At 42.6% G+C, this 16,051-nt stretch overlaps 1 protein-coding gene across 4 annotated transcripts in view; it reads right to left on the bottom strand.

Moving 5' to 3' along the window:
• PWP1 (PWP1 homolog, endonuclein) overlaps positions 1-16,051 on the bottom strand; it is a 62,147-nt gene that overhangs the window by 30,517 nt on the left and 15,579 nt on the right. For all 4 annotated transcript variants that reach the window (XM_073324604.1, XM_073324594.1, XM_073324614.1 and 1 more), the window contains 4 exons: positions 15,133-15,266; positions 14,101-14,174; positions 6,829-6,925; positions 3,270-3,331 (listed from right to left, as the gene is read on the bottom strand). In XM_073324604.1, the coding sequence (XP_073180705.1) occupies positions 3,270-3,331; positions 6,829-6,925; positions 14,101-14,174; positions 15,133-15,266 (367 nt within the window). The remainder of the gene's footprint in view (positions 1-3,269; positions 3,332-6,828; positions 6,926-14,100; positions 14,175-15,132; positions 15,267-16,051) is intronic.

Below are 16,051 nucleotides of genomic sequence, written 5' to 3'. Positions count from 1 at the left end.
AAAGGAGGAAAGAGACACCATAGCTTCAGAAACCTCTTCAACTCAGTTAATATCCACAATATAATCTTGTAGTTTAAAAACAAAAACATAAAGCCCAAACACTGATCTGAAAGCCTCATGTCTTCCATCCCGCAGCAGAAAAGCACATTTGTTGCTATAGCATAGCTTTTAATAGATTTCCTTGACTTATGTCATGAAAGCTCATTTCAACAAACATTTCTTTCTCAGACATCCTTCAGAAGCCTTCAACTACTTCTAGGTCGCAGGATACTTCAAGGAAATCAGTACAATGGTTTACGGGTGCTTATGGCATTGGAGGACTGGCTGCAGACGACTTGGAGAAGTCTACCCTAGCAAAAAAAGGGAAACTGGGCATAGGAGTAGACTCAAAACCATCCCAGAGGCCATCTAAATATTTTAAGAGACTCTACCAGATTTCTAAGATAAGCTAAATGCAGCAAATGAAAAGGTGTGACTGCCTTGGATACATTTTTAAATGTGGCAATGTGAAGGGAAAAACATTAAAACCTAGAACAGAAATTTGACAGGAAAGAGTAGCTATGGAATGAAATAATGGTGGGTACCACTAATCAGATAAAATTACTCCCCTCTCAGACAAATATGAGAACAGGTAGTATATCCTTCTGAAGTAGCCAAATGCAAGCTTTGGAAACAAAGACCTGCTAAGAGAATACTTAAATAAATAAATGAAACAGGATGACTGGTATTTAAGCAGAGAACAACACGCAGGAAGTATAGCTAAGAAACAGCAAAGCGACTATACACCAAAGCTGGAATCTCTGTATTCCCCTATGAACACTTTCTGTCCCTTTATATATTACACACACACACACACACAACTACATTAAAAGAACATTATTACAGTCACAAAGTCAAGCACTCAAAAGTTAGGAAATGAGGAAAGGGTCGGAAATGGCAGAATGCCTGTGCCACCTTAATTCAGCCCTCTTGTGAGCACATATTAGGATACAGTCTTTAATGACATGATCGCATCCTATTTTTTCCATAGAATCCCTGCGCCTTATGCAGTGCACAACATGGACGAGCAACTACTCAATATTTTGTCTTCTCACTGTGCAGCATGTGGCCCCAGGCCTTATTTACTACACACACTATTCAACCCCTGCTCCAAAGAGAGAATCTCCTCAGTGGCTTTTCTATAGTGCTCATCACTATAGTATTGGAGTGCTTCACAAACATTAATCTAGCTTCACAACACCTCTGTGAAGGGATATTATCCCAGTTTTACAGATGGAGAAGTGAGGAACAGAGAAATTAATATCAAAAACATCTACTAATTCTGGGTGCTGTATTTGAGACATATAGAACCTGATTTTTCAGAGTAGTTAACATTATATAGCACTTAAGTTCAAAGCACAGCTCCGACTGACTATAATTGCAGCTGGGCAAGCTCAGCACTTCTGCAAATCAGACCCTAGGGTCTCTAGTTTGGAATCCAGAAAATGAGGAACATACAGTGAGTGGCAATCTGTGAAAAATCTGGCTTAGGTGACTTGCCCAAGATCACAAGGAACTTATGCAGGGACAGAATCCCATTCCCCAGGGCAGCATTCGACCTGAGACCATCTTTTCTCTTCCTGCAGTTCCCTGCTTCATCTACTACACACCTCTCCACTTCTGCAAGAAATGAAACAGGCATCCTACAGACAAAAGTCTCTTTCACTACAAAACCCCAGTTCATTCCCAGATCAGGTCCATCTCAAGTACCAAGTCAGGCAGGCATCCTGTGGAAAAAATAGCTGTGATCATATAATTGAAGACTGCACCATAATGCAGACACACAGGGGAGCCAAACTTAGGCTGCACAGACAACCTTCATTCTAGCATTTCTGAACTTTTGAGTGCTTTACTTTTCAACTTTAATAAAGGCCTTTTTATGCAGTTCTGTGTAATTTCCTACGTTTAAAAAAAAAAGAGAACTAAAACCACCCAATTTCCATCATGTGGTACTGCACTGACAGACATGGCTCATCGTCAGGGTTGGAACCCTTAGCTCCACTGCAGACACATCTGCCACTTGAGCTAACAGTAACTGCTAATTATAGGTTGCCATCCTCTATGTGGACCACACTAGAGGTGGATGGGACACTTTGTAGCGTATCTGCTGACCAACGAGGAATGTTGACACTCAGGAATCTTGGGTTCCATTTCAAGCTCTAGAAAAAAGTCTGCTCTAGGGAGCACAGACTTCTGCTCATTTCCCCCAAACATGACCCCTTTTGCCCCATCCTCTCCAACCTGTCCCTAATTCCAATTCTGTCTCTGTTCCAGTCCCTATCTCCATTCCTCAGGCTTCTCAGCCTAGTCCCAGTCACCTTGCCCAGCAAGCCCTATCCTCACGATTCCACATACACCATCCCAGCCACTGTCCACACCCATTCCCAATTCCACTCCTCCTGCCTCCTTAGCCAATCTGTCACACTCATGCCTCCTGTCACCTCCCCCAACCCACGTTCCCCTATATCCCTCTCCTGGCTACTTGTTCCAGCCCCTTTGTCCAGCCATTCCCAGTTCTCCCTCTGCACCCCAGCTCCCCATCAGATCCGTTCTCCCCTCACCACATCTCCTTCCCTCCAACCCACTAGCTCCAAGTTTGCTTGCCCTGATAGTCCCCAGACTCAGCCCTCTCCCCCCAACCTCCCACAGGTCTCGTTAACCTAATCTGCACCTCCCATAGGTCTGGTTTGTGTCCCTTCTTCATTCAAATCAGCCTACTTCCTCATCTGTGCTACCTAGGCCCAGTGGAGAGAGGAACAGTAAGAGCACAGAAGTCTCTACTGAGCCTGGGTGAACTGCAATTTGTCAAAGGCTTCTAAATTGACCAAATTTAGGCTGTTTTTCATGGGAATGAAGAAATGCACCGTCCTGAGACAAAGGCCACCACCTTCTGCCAAATTTCAAGTACCTGCTCCAAAGCATAGGATTGCTAGAGCTTTACAAAGAAAATGTAGCCGGGATTTTTATTTATTTAACGGGGGAAAACATTTTCCCCTAACCTCATTTCTGGAAGCAGCCAAAGCATTCTGGCGGAATTAATAAATTAAAAATTATCATGAGGCAGATACCTGGCATGGAAAACTTCATCCCAAACAGTTAAAAATTTGGCAAAAAGTTATAAGCTATTGAAAATTAGGTTTTATAATAGGAAGTATCCAGCAACCTGAATACAAGATGGTGCTACCAGACCCACCTACAATAGTGCAAAAAGCAAATATTTCCCCACTTACTTATCATAAGATCCAGAAACAAGGGTCTGTGTTTCAAATGGATGAAATTGTAGCGTCTGGACCTAATAAGGACATTGAAAGTTTCAGAAACACACATTGGGATTTAAAATACATACAGGACACCTGTTTCAGTCAGTGTCATGTAGGATAAGGTACAGCACTATTCCCTATAACTCTGGTATACTTGCTGGTACTCAAGACCTTTTCATAGAGCAGAGTATGCATCTAGCAAGATAGAGGACATTCATTTTAGATTTCCAAGAGGACCTCACCAGAGGTGAAACAAGAGGTGTTCCCTCTTTTGCCAAAAATCTTCAAAAAATAAGCTGGGGTGGGTAAAAAAAAATCTGCTTCCAGCTGGACAAAAACAACTGTATAACTATGCATGCAGGAGCAAAGAAAAAAAACAAGTACATGAGAAGTTTTCCAAGAGCAGTGATCTATGTTGACTAGATGATTGAGATTATATTAATAATTTTCACATTTTAATTACAAAGAGCTAAGTATTTCTAAAGCACCTGTCATCATAATATCTAGGTGCCATATATTAAAACTAGGGCCATCAAGCAATTAACAAGATTAATCGCACTGTTAAACAATAATAGAATACCAAGTATTTTTGGATGCTTTCTACATTTTCAAATATATTGATTTCAATTACAACACAGAATACATAGCATACAGTGCTCACTTTATATTTATTTTTATTACAAATATTTGCACTGTAAAAAACAAAAGAAATTGTATTTTTCAATTCACCTAATACAAACTTTTTTTCTGGCGACTCAGTTGAAGAAAATTATTGATGCCTGTGATGCAACAGAGCTGGGGATGAGGGATTTAGGGTGTGGGAGGGGCTCATGGCTGAGGCAGAGGGTTGGGGTGTGAGGGCTGCGGGGTGGGGCCAGGAATGAGAGGTTCAGGATGTGGGAGGGGGCTCAGGGCTGAGGTGCAGGAGGGGGTCAGGGCTCTGGGCTGGGGGGTACAGGCTCTGGGGTGGGGCCGAGGATGAGGGGTTTGGGGTGCAGGAAGGGGCTCTGGGTTTGGGGAGGCTCAGGTCTGGGGCAGGGGATTGGGCCATGGGCTTCCCTCGGGCAGCTCCCGGTCAGCAATGCAGTGGGGGTGCTAAGCCAGGCTTCCTGCCTGTTCTGGCACTGCAGACCACACTGCGCCCCAGAAGCGGCCAGCAGCAGGTCCAGCTCCTAGGTAGGAGGTACGCAAGTGGCTCCGTGCGGCTCTCGCCCGCAGGCACCACCCTCCACCCCCATTGGCCAGGAGCTGGTGCTCAGAGCGGGGGCAGACCTGCTGCTGGCCACTTCCCTACCTGTTCCGACACTACGCTGTGCCCCGGACTAGCTTGTCTTAGATAGGTAGCACTGCCAACGGGACTTTTAACAGCCTGGTCGGCGGTACTGACCAGAATCACCACGACCCAGTGCCTTATATTCCATGACCCAGCACTTGGTTGCGACCTGTAGTTTGAAAATACAAACACAGAAATACTTACAAAAAAACTGCATTCAAAACAATGTAAATCTTTAGAGCCTTCAAGTCCACTCAGTCCTGCTTCAGCCAATCGCTCAAACAAGTTTGGTTACAATTTGCAGGAGATAATGCTGCCCGCTTCTTGTTTACAATGTCACCTGAAAGTGAGAGCAGGCGGCCACATGGCACTGTTGTAGCCAGTATCGCAAGATATTTATGTGCCAGAGGCGCTAAAGATTCGAATGTCCCTTCGTGCTTCAACCACCATTCCAGGGGACAGGTGTCCATGCTGACAACAAGTTCTGCTCGACCAACACATGTTCATTTTCATCATCTGAGTCAGATGCCACAAGCAAAAGGTTGATTTTATTTTTTGGTGGTTTGAGTTCTGTAGTATTTGCATCTGAGTGTTGCTCTTTTAAGACATCTGAAAGCATGCTCCACACCTCATCCCTCTCAGATTTTGGAAGGTACTTCAGATTCTTAAACCTTGGGTAGAGTGCTGTAGCTATCTTTAGAAATCTCACATTGGTACCTTCTTTGCATTTTGTCAAATCTGCTGTGAAAGTGTTCTTAAAATGAATAACATCCTGGGTCATCATCCGAGACTGCTATAATATGAAATATATGGCAGAATGCAGGTAAAATAGAACAGGAGACATACAATTCTCCCCACAAGGAGTTCAGTCACAAATTTAATTAACGCATTTTTTTTTAAACAAGCATCATCAGCATGGAAGCATGTCCTCTGGAATGATGGCCGAAGCATGAAGGGGCATATGAATGGTTAGCATATCTGGCATGTAAATACCGGTGACACCGGCTACAATAGTGCCATGCGAATGGCTCTTCTCACTTTCAGATGATGTAAATAAGCAGGCAACAGTATCTCCTGTAAATGTACATAAACTTGTTTGGCTTAGCGATTGGCTGAACAAGAAGTAGAACTGAGTGGACTTGTAAGCACTAAAGTTTTACATTGTTTTGTTTTTGAGTGCAGTTATCTAACAAAAAAAATCTACATTTATAAATTACACTTTCACGATAAAGAGAAAAGATAAAGAGTACTTGTATGAGGTGAACTGAAAAATACTATTTCTTTCATTAATCATTTTTACAGTGCAAATATTTGTAATAAAAATAATATAAAGTGAGCACTGTATACCTTGTATTCTGTGTTGTAATAGAAATCAAGAAATTTTAAAATGCAGAAAAACATGCAAAATATTTAATAAATTTCAATTGGTATTCCATTATTTAACAGTGCGATTAATCATGATAAATTTTTTTGAGTTAATCGCGTGAGTTAATTGCGATTAGTTGACAGCCCTAATTAAAACATACCTGGGCTAGAAACATTGTTACCATTACCCATTGTCCTATAAAGGAACTACTGACAATCTAACCCAGGGGTAGGCAACTTATAGCACACGTGCCAAAGGCGGCATGCAAGCTGATTTTCAGGGGCACTCACGCTGCCCGGGTCCTGGCCGCCAGTCCAGGGGGCTCTGCATTTTAAATTTAATTTTAAATGAAGCTTCTTAAACATTTTAAAAACCGTATTTACTTTACAACAATAGTTTAGTTATATATTACAGACTTATAGAAAAAGACCTTCTAAAAACATTAAAATGTATTACTGGCATGCGAAACCTTAAGTTAGAGTGAATAAATGAAGATTTGGCACACCACTTCTGAAAGGTTGCTGACCCCTGATCTAACCCATTTTTTCAGGTCTATTCTTCTGTCACTTATGACAGCACTTTTAGGCTTCTCCTTGTCTTAAAACAGTCACGGGGTTACATTTAAATGAAAAGCATTTTAAGACGCCCTAAAAATCTGAGTTAAATATTCCCTCTAACTTTCCAAAGGATAAAACAAATTAGATTTTGACAGAGCCTAAATAGTGTAATCCATAAAAGTGATTCACTCAGAAAATTATGAACGTTTGACATGGTGGTTATAACCAAAGCAGTTTTGCAACATTAGAGTTTGCCACTAACCTTTCAATGTAATAAGTTGCAGTTTGTTTTCTATATTTTACAACAGAAGAAATATAACAATATCCACATACCTTGTCCATATGTAAAGTAAGGTTTGCTGCCGGTTTACCCATGGACATATCCCACAGAATTACAGTGCTGTCAGCTGAGGCACTTGCTAACACATTTCTAACAACATACAAAAGCAAAAGCTTTAGACATTTACATACATGTGAACAAATAGTGGCCCTAGGTCATAAATACACAGACTGATTCTGATCTCAAGTAAGCCCAGGTCTACAGCCTACAACCTTCAAGCATAAAAGATAATCTGGCAGAACAACACCACATTCGGTATTTAATGGCAATATGTTACATATTTCTGAACAGAAAATCTAGTATTGTACGGAAGGGCTATACCTTTAGTGTACTGCTCATACAGTTGTGTTTCTCTCCCCCAGCCCCCAACTAAAAATATTCTCCTGTCAATTATATGGTACCAGTGATATGACTAAGAAATCTGAGGACTTATTCCTTTCTGGACATTTTAAGATGGGGTTCTTAAATATGAGCTACATAGTATAGATTTGAATATTGTATCGACATAGCTAAGAGACAAACAAACCCATTTTTGGCAAGTATTTTCCTCTTCAGACTCTCCACTAACTAAATAGTCCGAACCTGCAACTCTCTCCTTACAATGTGTATGATAATCAAGGTGGGCCATTTAGGAGTGATCACTTTAGATAAGCTATTACCAGCAGGAGAGTGGGGTGGGGGGAGAGAAAACCTTTTGTAGTGATAAACACCCATTTTTTCACGGTCTGTGTGTATAAAAACATCTTCTGTATTTTCCACAGTATGCATCCGATGAAGTGAGCTGTAGCTCACGAAAGCTTACACTCAAATAAATTGGTTAGTCTCTAAGGTGCCACAAGTACTCCTTTTCTTTTTGCGAATACAGACTAACTCAGCTGTTACTCTGAAACCTGTTACTCTGACAAGTCATCCTACTGAAGTCAAAGGAGCTACTTGCATGGTTTTTACATTTGGGCCCTCGTTTCATATTTAAAAATTAATGATGGTAAGGGCTGTAAATACAGAGATAAGAACTTTAATCAAAGCCCAAGCAGCAGTGTCAGAGATTTATTAAATGCACAACAAAAATCACCCTTATTTGTCTAAAGGTGTTAGATTTTATAATTTAGCACACTGTGAAGCCTTCCCCTGCTTTCCATATTAGAATGAAGGTCTTGACTGAAAGACATCTGACTTTCCTCCAAAACACTGTTCCCCCAAAGCGACGCCACAGAGGGGAAATTTACAAAAGTCACAGTGCAGATTACAAGGACATTTTACAAATAATGCCAGTGAGGCCCTTCAGCCAGAAAGCGATTTGTAGGCAGCTGTCATAGCTTGTCTTACTTTTTAAAATGCAATTAAAAATGCTGCACTAAGACTGCTCTTTGAGTTCTTGACTTGCACCCAACCTTTGCATTTTAGGATTAGTTTTTCCTGCAACATCCACTGGTGTCAGCAAGGTTATATTACTCAGTACACTACAGAACCAGGAATGCCAATCACTTATTCAGCTTCGTACAGGGGCTTAATATTATACAGGGTCACACAAATTACTCCTACAAAGACCAGCTGCTTTTAGTCATCATGACATTGGCTTTCTAGTTACACACTGCTGGTGTTAGCCATGATAAACGCTGAAAGATTGCACACAAACTGTGTACCATTCACTGATCCATCACTAAATCATTTCTTACATTCACATTAGTCATCTGACACATTCTTTTTGCAGTAGACAACATGTGGCCAATTAACATCTAATAATTTCTTGTATGTTCAGTGAATATCTACAGGAGAATTTTTTCATCTGTAATATCCGGATAAAACCAGGAGTTTTCAGAGGAGATTGCTGACAGCTGCTGAAAACGAGGATGCAGAACTGTCAAGTGTATCCTCAGAGAGAGTTAACAGCAGTAGGAAAAGATCATACCGTATCTAATGGAAAATCCATTTACAAGACCCTTGCTGAGGATCCTGTACTAATTGTTATTGAAAGAACAACCTAGGTGATAGAAAGAAGGGGTTAATCACCTTGTGCGGCAACTGCGGTTCTTTGAGATGCGGGTGCCTAGGGGTGCTCCACTTCAGGTGCGCATGTGCCTCTTGAACCCTTGATCAGAGATTTTCAGTTAGTAGTGCCCATCCAACCTGCACATGCCCTATGTCTCCTCGTGCTGGATACCAAGGCTATATAGAGTATGCGGGCAAAGTGCCCTCAGTTCCTTCTCCACCCAAATGCCCCCCTAAGGAACAGTCTGAAGCAGACAGAAAGGAGAGTGGGTAATGGAGCACCCACAGGGATAGGCATCTTGAAGAACTGCTGTTACTGCACAAAGTGAGTAATCTCATCTTCTTCTTCCAGTAGTGTCCTGATGTTTGCTCCACTTCTGGTGGCTTCCAAACAGTTTCCCCTGGTGGAGGAGGGAGCTTCAGCATAGAATTCCATGCTGCAAACAGCACTGCAGACCCAAATGCTGCATTGAATCTGACAGCTGGGATCAGAGCGCAACGTTTTGAAAACACTGAAGCCCATGCATTGAAGCCCATGCAGCAGCCCTACATATTTCAGATACTGGTACATTCTTCGGTAATGCCATAGCTATTTATTGCCTGTGATCTGGTTGAACATGCTATCACCCTTGGGGGGGGGATGATGATGATGAACGCCTGCAGCATCCTAACAAGTGACAATACATCCAGATAGCCACCTCGACAGTGTCTGAATAGAAATCGAGAACCCTGTGGATCTATTCGTGAAAGAAATGAAGAGCTTAGGTGACTTCCTATATTACTGGGTTCTATATAAGTAGAAGGCTAATGCCCTTCTAACATACAGGATGTGTAAACAGGATTCCTATGGAGAACCATGTGGCTTCAGCAAAAATACTGGTAGATGAATGGACTGATTAAGGAAGAGCTCCGATAGAATCTTAGGTAAGAATTTAGGGTATGGATGTAAAGAGACCTTGTCCTTAAAGAACACCGTAAGTGGTATGGGTAGGGGGTGATCTGCCATTAGGGCTCCAACATCCACAACGCTATGGGCTGATATGATAGCTACTAAGAAGTTCATCTTTATAGATAAATGCAACAGACAACAGGTTGCCATTGGTTCTAATGGAGGTTCATAAGGTAACTGAGTATCAGGTTGAGGTCCCAGGTTGGGACAGGGTTTCTAATCTGCAGATAGAGAGAGTCTCCAGACCCTTACTACACCTAGACAATACTAGATGAGCAAATATGGAGCATCCTTCTACTGGAGGATGAAAGGTTGATATTGCAGCCAAATGGAACTTAAACTGAACTAATGGATAATCCCAATTTCTTTATATCCAACATGTAAACCAGGATGACAAAGTGGCACCAAATCAGGCTGGAGGCAGCAATGCCAACAGAAGAATCACTTCCATTTCTGCAGGTAAGTAATGTGGGTTGATCTCTTTCAGTAAGACCTGCTGTACTTCTGTAGAGCAGGAGGATTCTAACCCCGTAAACCATCCAGGAGCCATGCCATGAGGCAGAGAACCACTAGAGTGGGATGAAGCACACAACTCACATCCTGTGATAGGAAATGAGGAACGGTCAGGAGCTTGAATGATGGTTGGACACAGGTAAGCAGGTAAGGGTACAAAACTTGTGTCAGCCAGGTTGCTACTAGAAGGATAAATCTGGCTCCGTACTGTCTGAGCTTGTTCCTCACTCTTAGTATCAGTAGTGCTGGAGGAAACACAAGGAAGAAGAATGGCATCTCCCAAGGACTGGTAGCCCAAACCCCATCTTGAGCAGAAAAGAGGACACTTCCTGTTCTGGAACTCTAGAAGCCCCCATCTTTGGAATATAATATGGAGAACTTTGGTGTTTAGCTCCCATCATAATCCTGTGAGAAGTGTCCGCTGAAGATATCAGGTGTGGTGTTCTGAATACCTGTGAGGTAGACTGCTGAAATTTGCATCTGATGAGCTATGCACAAATCCCAGTTTCATAGCTTCAGTGCACAGAGAGGAAGATCTCGCTCCTCCCTGCCTGTTAATAAAAAAAACATGCAGGATACATTGTCCATCATGACCCTAGACTGATTTGCCCCAATGAGGGGTAAGATATGAAGGCAACTGTTCCTGACAGCCCTGAGCTTTGACATATTGATGTGGAGACTGGTTTCTTGAGTTGTCCATCTGTCCTAAGTTGCGACGGTACAGAGGTGTGCTCCCCCCCAACCATGATGGGGCTGGGCGATAGAAAGGAACACCTGCACAGATGTTGAGTTGATCCTTCCACCAGTGTAAGGAGTTCCTTGCTTATAGCCTGTCTGTCCAAGCTGCGTCTGACTGGAGAACAGGTTGTTCCGAGCCAACCCTGAAAGCAGCAGAAATGTAACCTTTTGTGATCGGTCACGAAGATGCAAACTGCCATGTGTTCCAGGAGCTGAACTCAGTTCCTTATTGTGATTCAAGGGCTCCCCTGAATTGCCCATACCAAATCTGACATGGCTACGAATCTGTCAAAAGGAAGATAGGCTCTGGTTGCCAACAAGTCCAAATATGCCCCTATAAACTGTCTTCTGTATTGGGGCTAATGTGGACTTTTTTACATTCAGCTGCAGACCCAACTCCTGGAACAGGGCAAGGGCTGTCTGGGAGGAAGATAGCACTGCTTCGTAAGAACGGCCCTTGAGTAGCCAGTCGTTAAGGTGCAGGAAGACTAGGATTGCTTCTTGTCGGAGGTAAGCAGCCACCACTGCCAGGACTTTGGAGAACACTCTGGGGGACAAGGAAAGACCAAACTGAAAAACTTGGTATTGGAAATGATCCTGTCCTATAATGATGAAGCACATATATTTCTTGTGTGATAGGTGTATTGTTATGTGGAAATAAGCATCTTGCACGTTGAGGTCCAGAAACCAAACCCCCTTCTCTAATGAAGGAATTACAGCTGCCCAAGCCACCATCCTGAATTTCTGAACTTCTTTAGACGTTTTAGATTTAAGATCTGTCTCCACCCTCCGTTCTCTTTTGGAGAAGAAAATACTTTGAGTAAAATCCCTTGTCTTGTGAGGAGGAGGAACTAGCTCTACTCTGCTATTCAAAGGAGAGAGTTCACTTCTTGTCTAAATAAAAGCTCATGAGAGGGATCCCTGAAGAGGAACAGGGAAGGGGCGTGGAAGGGAGGGAGTGACGTAAAATGGATGGTATAGCCCAATGTTATGACCTCTACAACCCAAATGTCTGTAGTGACCTGCTCCAAGCATGTTGGAAATGGGCAAGGTAGTCTCCAGACAGGGAGGTGGGCTAATGGGCACTGCGGTAAATTTAGTTGGAGGATTTGAACCTTTGACCAACCCAACAAAACTACTGATTCGAAACTGGCTGGGTGGTCAGGGAGAGTGGTTGGGCAGCCCTCTTTCCTCTGAAATCTCTCTCTTTCTAGTGGATCTCTGGATCCTAAAAAACTAAGAATGGATGCAACCTCTATGACGTAGGAAACCTTTTCTTTCTTTCTTTCTATATATTTTTTATATATATGCCAGTGATCATAAAGTAGCCCTAGAGTCCTTCAGAGTGTGCAAAGACTCATCCGTGGTTTCAGAGAACAGTTTACAAGCATCAAAGTGGAAGCCCTCCACGGTGTTCTGGAGTCTCTCAGAAACCCCGAGAGATGGGACCATGATGCCCTGTGCATAACCACCACTGTGGAGATGGACCTGGCAGCAGCGTCCATAGCATCAAACGATACTTGAACAGTTCTGTCCACCAATTGGCCCACAGATGATGGACTGAAATTGCTCCCTATGTTCTTGGGGCAGATGTTCAATAAAAGCCATGAATCTGTTATAGTTTGTAAAATTATATTTGGCCATGACAACCTGATAATTTGCAATCCTGAATTGCAGGGTTGCCAATGAATAGGTTTTTCACCCAAAGAGATCCAGTCTTTTTTGGTCCTTGTCATACACGGTAGACTTACATAAGTACCTCTTTTTGGAAACCTTCCCTAAATCCTCCAAAAAGTCCTCCCTTTCTTAGAGAAAGCCCGTGCCAAGGTAGAAGGGGCACTGGATCGGTCCAGAGACCTGACTCAGAAGCTGGCCAAAGGCAGTGTTCCATCATTTAGCAGTTTGAGTTTAATCTGTCTGTTTTCCCTTATCCTGGACTCGAGGGCAAAGCAGACATTGCACTTCTAGGAGATGTGGGACTCTCCCAAGCAATGGATACACATATAGTGGCCGTCGCTCATAGGTATAGCCTCTCAGCATTTGAAACCTAGCAAGCCAAGCATGCCCTGCTAGAGGAGAAAGAAGAGTAAAACAGTCCTCTCACTACTTATCTAAATAACTAAACTATAAAAACTCCCTCAAACACTAGAGAAATAGTGCAAGAGCAGAGGCACGCTCAAGGTGGACATGCTAAGGCTTCCTCTCAGCTGAGACGGAACGGAGGCAGGCAGCTGAGACGGAACGGAGGGTGGTTTAACCATGCACCCTTATATAGCCTCAGTATTGGGCATGAAGAGGCATAGGACACATGCACAGGCCAAATTGACACGGTTAACTGAAAAACTTCAATCAAGGGCTCAAGAGGCGCATGCGCACCTGAAGTGAAGCCCCAAGAGGGACACTACTCAAAGAACTAATAAAGAAGCTGTTGTTCTTAAGCATAAGGGTCTGACTGCTCCTCTTTTGACAGGTTAACTGTATGTTGCTCTGGCAGTGGGAAGCGAACCCTAAAGCTGGTGTAGCCAAGCAACAGAGGACTCCACCTGCCTAGTGTAAGCCCAGGGAGATGGAGACATAATTCTACATCTGTTCTATAGTAGCTCCTTCATCACCTCTCCCTGCTTTCTGACTTCAGCACCAAGGGGAAGAGCCAGGAAAAAAAAGAGGGCATGGCCTGGGCTTCCCTGCACATTAGCCACCCGGTCCATTGGAATTTGGCACAAATCAGAGCCACCTTTGGACAATTTTGATTTGTCCCAAGGACCAAATGTCACCAGGCCTGCAGGAGTGCTGAGATGGCTAAAAGCCACCTTTGTTTTAGGTACAAATTTGAAAAATACAAATCACAAAAAAACAAACAAACAAAAAAAAAAACACACTTCTTAAAAAAAACTTGGAGATGGTCTCAATTTTCACTTGTGTAGAGTTCAAGTACTGTCCAGCTGGATTAACTTCTGCATTATGTTAAGCTGATCTTTAAGCAATAAAGTTATACGTATGTGTAAATATTTCATACAAAAAGATGTACACTAATTTAGAGAGTTATCTGTATGTAATCATTCAAGTGTTCTTTTACCTGTTTTGTTTATTCCATGAAAGGTCAAGAACTGCATCAGTATGCCCATCTGGATTCCCTTCTGCAGATGAATTCTGCATACAAATACATTTTAAAGAGGTTTAAAAAAAGTTACAGCTTCCAGGAGAAATCATGTATTTCTTATTCATTAACGTACTGTTATATGCACAGATTAGGAACAGTGAGATAATTCAACATATTCCCACCTGCTGAAATCCTCTCTGCACAGAGCTGCCTCTGCAACACCTCCTCTCAGCTTGCCTCTTCTCCCCTTTCTTCCCTTATCTGGCCAGCATGCAGCAATAGCTACTCCCTTTCGCCAGCTGGCACAGATTCAAACATTCACCAGTTGGGTCCCCACAGTCTCCCTGCTCATTCCCAGTGTTCTAGTTCCCACTCTGCCCCCTTCTCCTCAATCAACACTGATTCACCACCTCCTAATGCCTACCTTTTTTTTAAGTTAGGAAATGAAAGGGTTAAGCTACAAAGAACATTGTTCTGAGTAAATGGGAGTCCCTCCAGGATCCTTCCTCCTCCTATTTTTCTCTCCCCAACCCAGTAACCATGAGAGAGATCTTCTAGATTTTTAAATTAATGAAATGCTACTGCAAACATTACTCATATGTCCAAACTTTTCAGCAGCAAATTACATAGAATCATTACCCTACTCCACTGGGCTTTTTACTATCTAAAGGTCTGAGGGGGTAAAAAAGTAAATCCTTTTCTCAATTACGCAGAAGAGTGGGCCCTTGAGCTGGATGATGTATAGATTAGCAGCTATTTGGACAGAGCCATGTTTATAGTTTCTGTGAACTGCCGAAATAATATCTTTCAGATGCAGTGTCTTTGGCAGAGGTAACTAAACCAGACCTTACACTTTAATTTAAAAAACAAAACAAAACAAAAAAAAAACAGAGATGCAAGTATCTGTGTGTATTACTGGGCTCATAACCTTACAAACAAAAGACAAAGACATGGTCCCTGCCTGCAGATTTTACAATCTAAATAGATCAGCAGACACACATTATTTACCTTCTTTCCCTTTTTCTTCTTCTTCTTCTTCTCTTTTTTACTTCCAAGGGAAAAGACTGGCTCTAGAGAATCCACTATATCAAGGTCCCAGACCTCTATAACAGGGGTCATGTTACCCACTGCAACATAACTTCCTGCAGAAAAAAACCCAAATGCCAACTATAGTGTTGATTTAGATTAATATATGCAAAGAGTGTAGGGCAATACAACCAAGCTGTCTATTTCAGTACTTATTTTAAATTAATGCCTATGTGCCCAGATTTCAGAGTAGCAGCCGTGTTAGTCTGTATTCGCAAAAAGAAGAGGAGTACTTGTGGCACCTTAGAGACTAACAAATTTATTTGAGCATAAGCTTTCGTGAGCTACAGCTTATGAGCTTATGCTCAAATAAACTGGTTAGTCTCTAAGGTGCCACAAGTACTCCTCTTCTATGTGCCCAGAGTCTTTCAATGGCATATTTTTTACCAGTTGTACATGGTTAGTGTCCATTTAAAGATACATCAGCAGAAACTGCCTGCAAAAAGGCAGAGTTCTAGAGTTTAAGGCCAGAAAGGACCACTAGATCATCTTGTATGACCTCCTGTATAGCACATGCCGCTGCCACCACCACCCAGCACCCACACGCTAAACCCAACATCCAAAACGAGACCAAAGTATTACTGCCCAGGGAGATCAGACTATTATGTGCCACAGGCACAGAATAGGAGGGATCAAGGTGCACCAATACGCAATGCCCCTGCAGTGGCAGGGAAACGATTAAGTGAGATAGACCAGATAATCCTTACAAGTGACGTGCACTCAGGCACTGCAAAGGAAGTGAAAATCCCCCAACATCACTACCAATCTGACTTGAGATAAAATTCTCAAGCTAGACTAAATCAGCTAGACCCTGAGTTTGTCAGCAAGAACTAGCCAGCCA

Source organism: Lepidochelys kempii, chromosome 1, assembly GCF_965140265.1.
Source record: "Lepidochelys kempii isolate rLepKem1 chromosome 1, rLepKem1.hap2, whole genome shotgun sequence".
Classification (NCBI taxonomy): domain Eukaryota; kingdom Metazoa; phylum Chordata; order Testudines; family Cheloniidae; genus Lepidochelys; species Lepidochelys kempii.
Note: the sequence above shows the minus strand (reverse complement) of the source record. Positions and strands in the feature narration are given on the sequence as shown.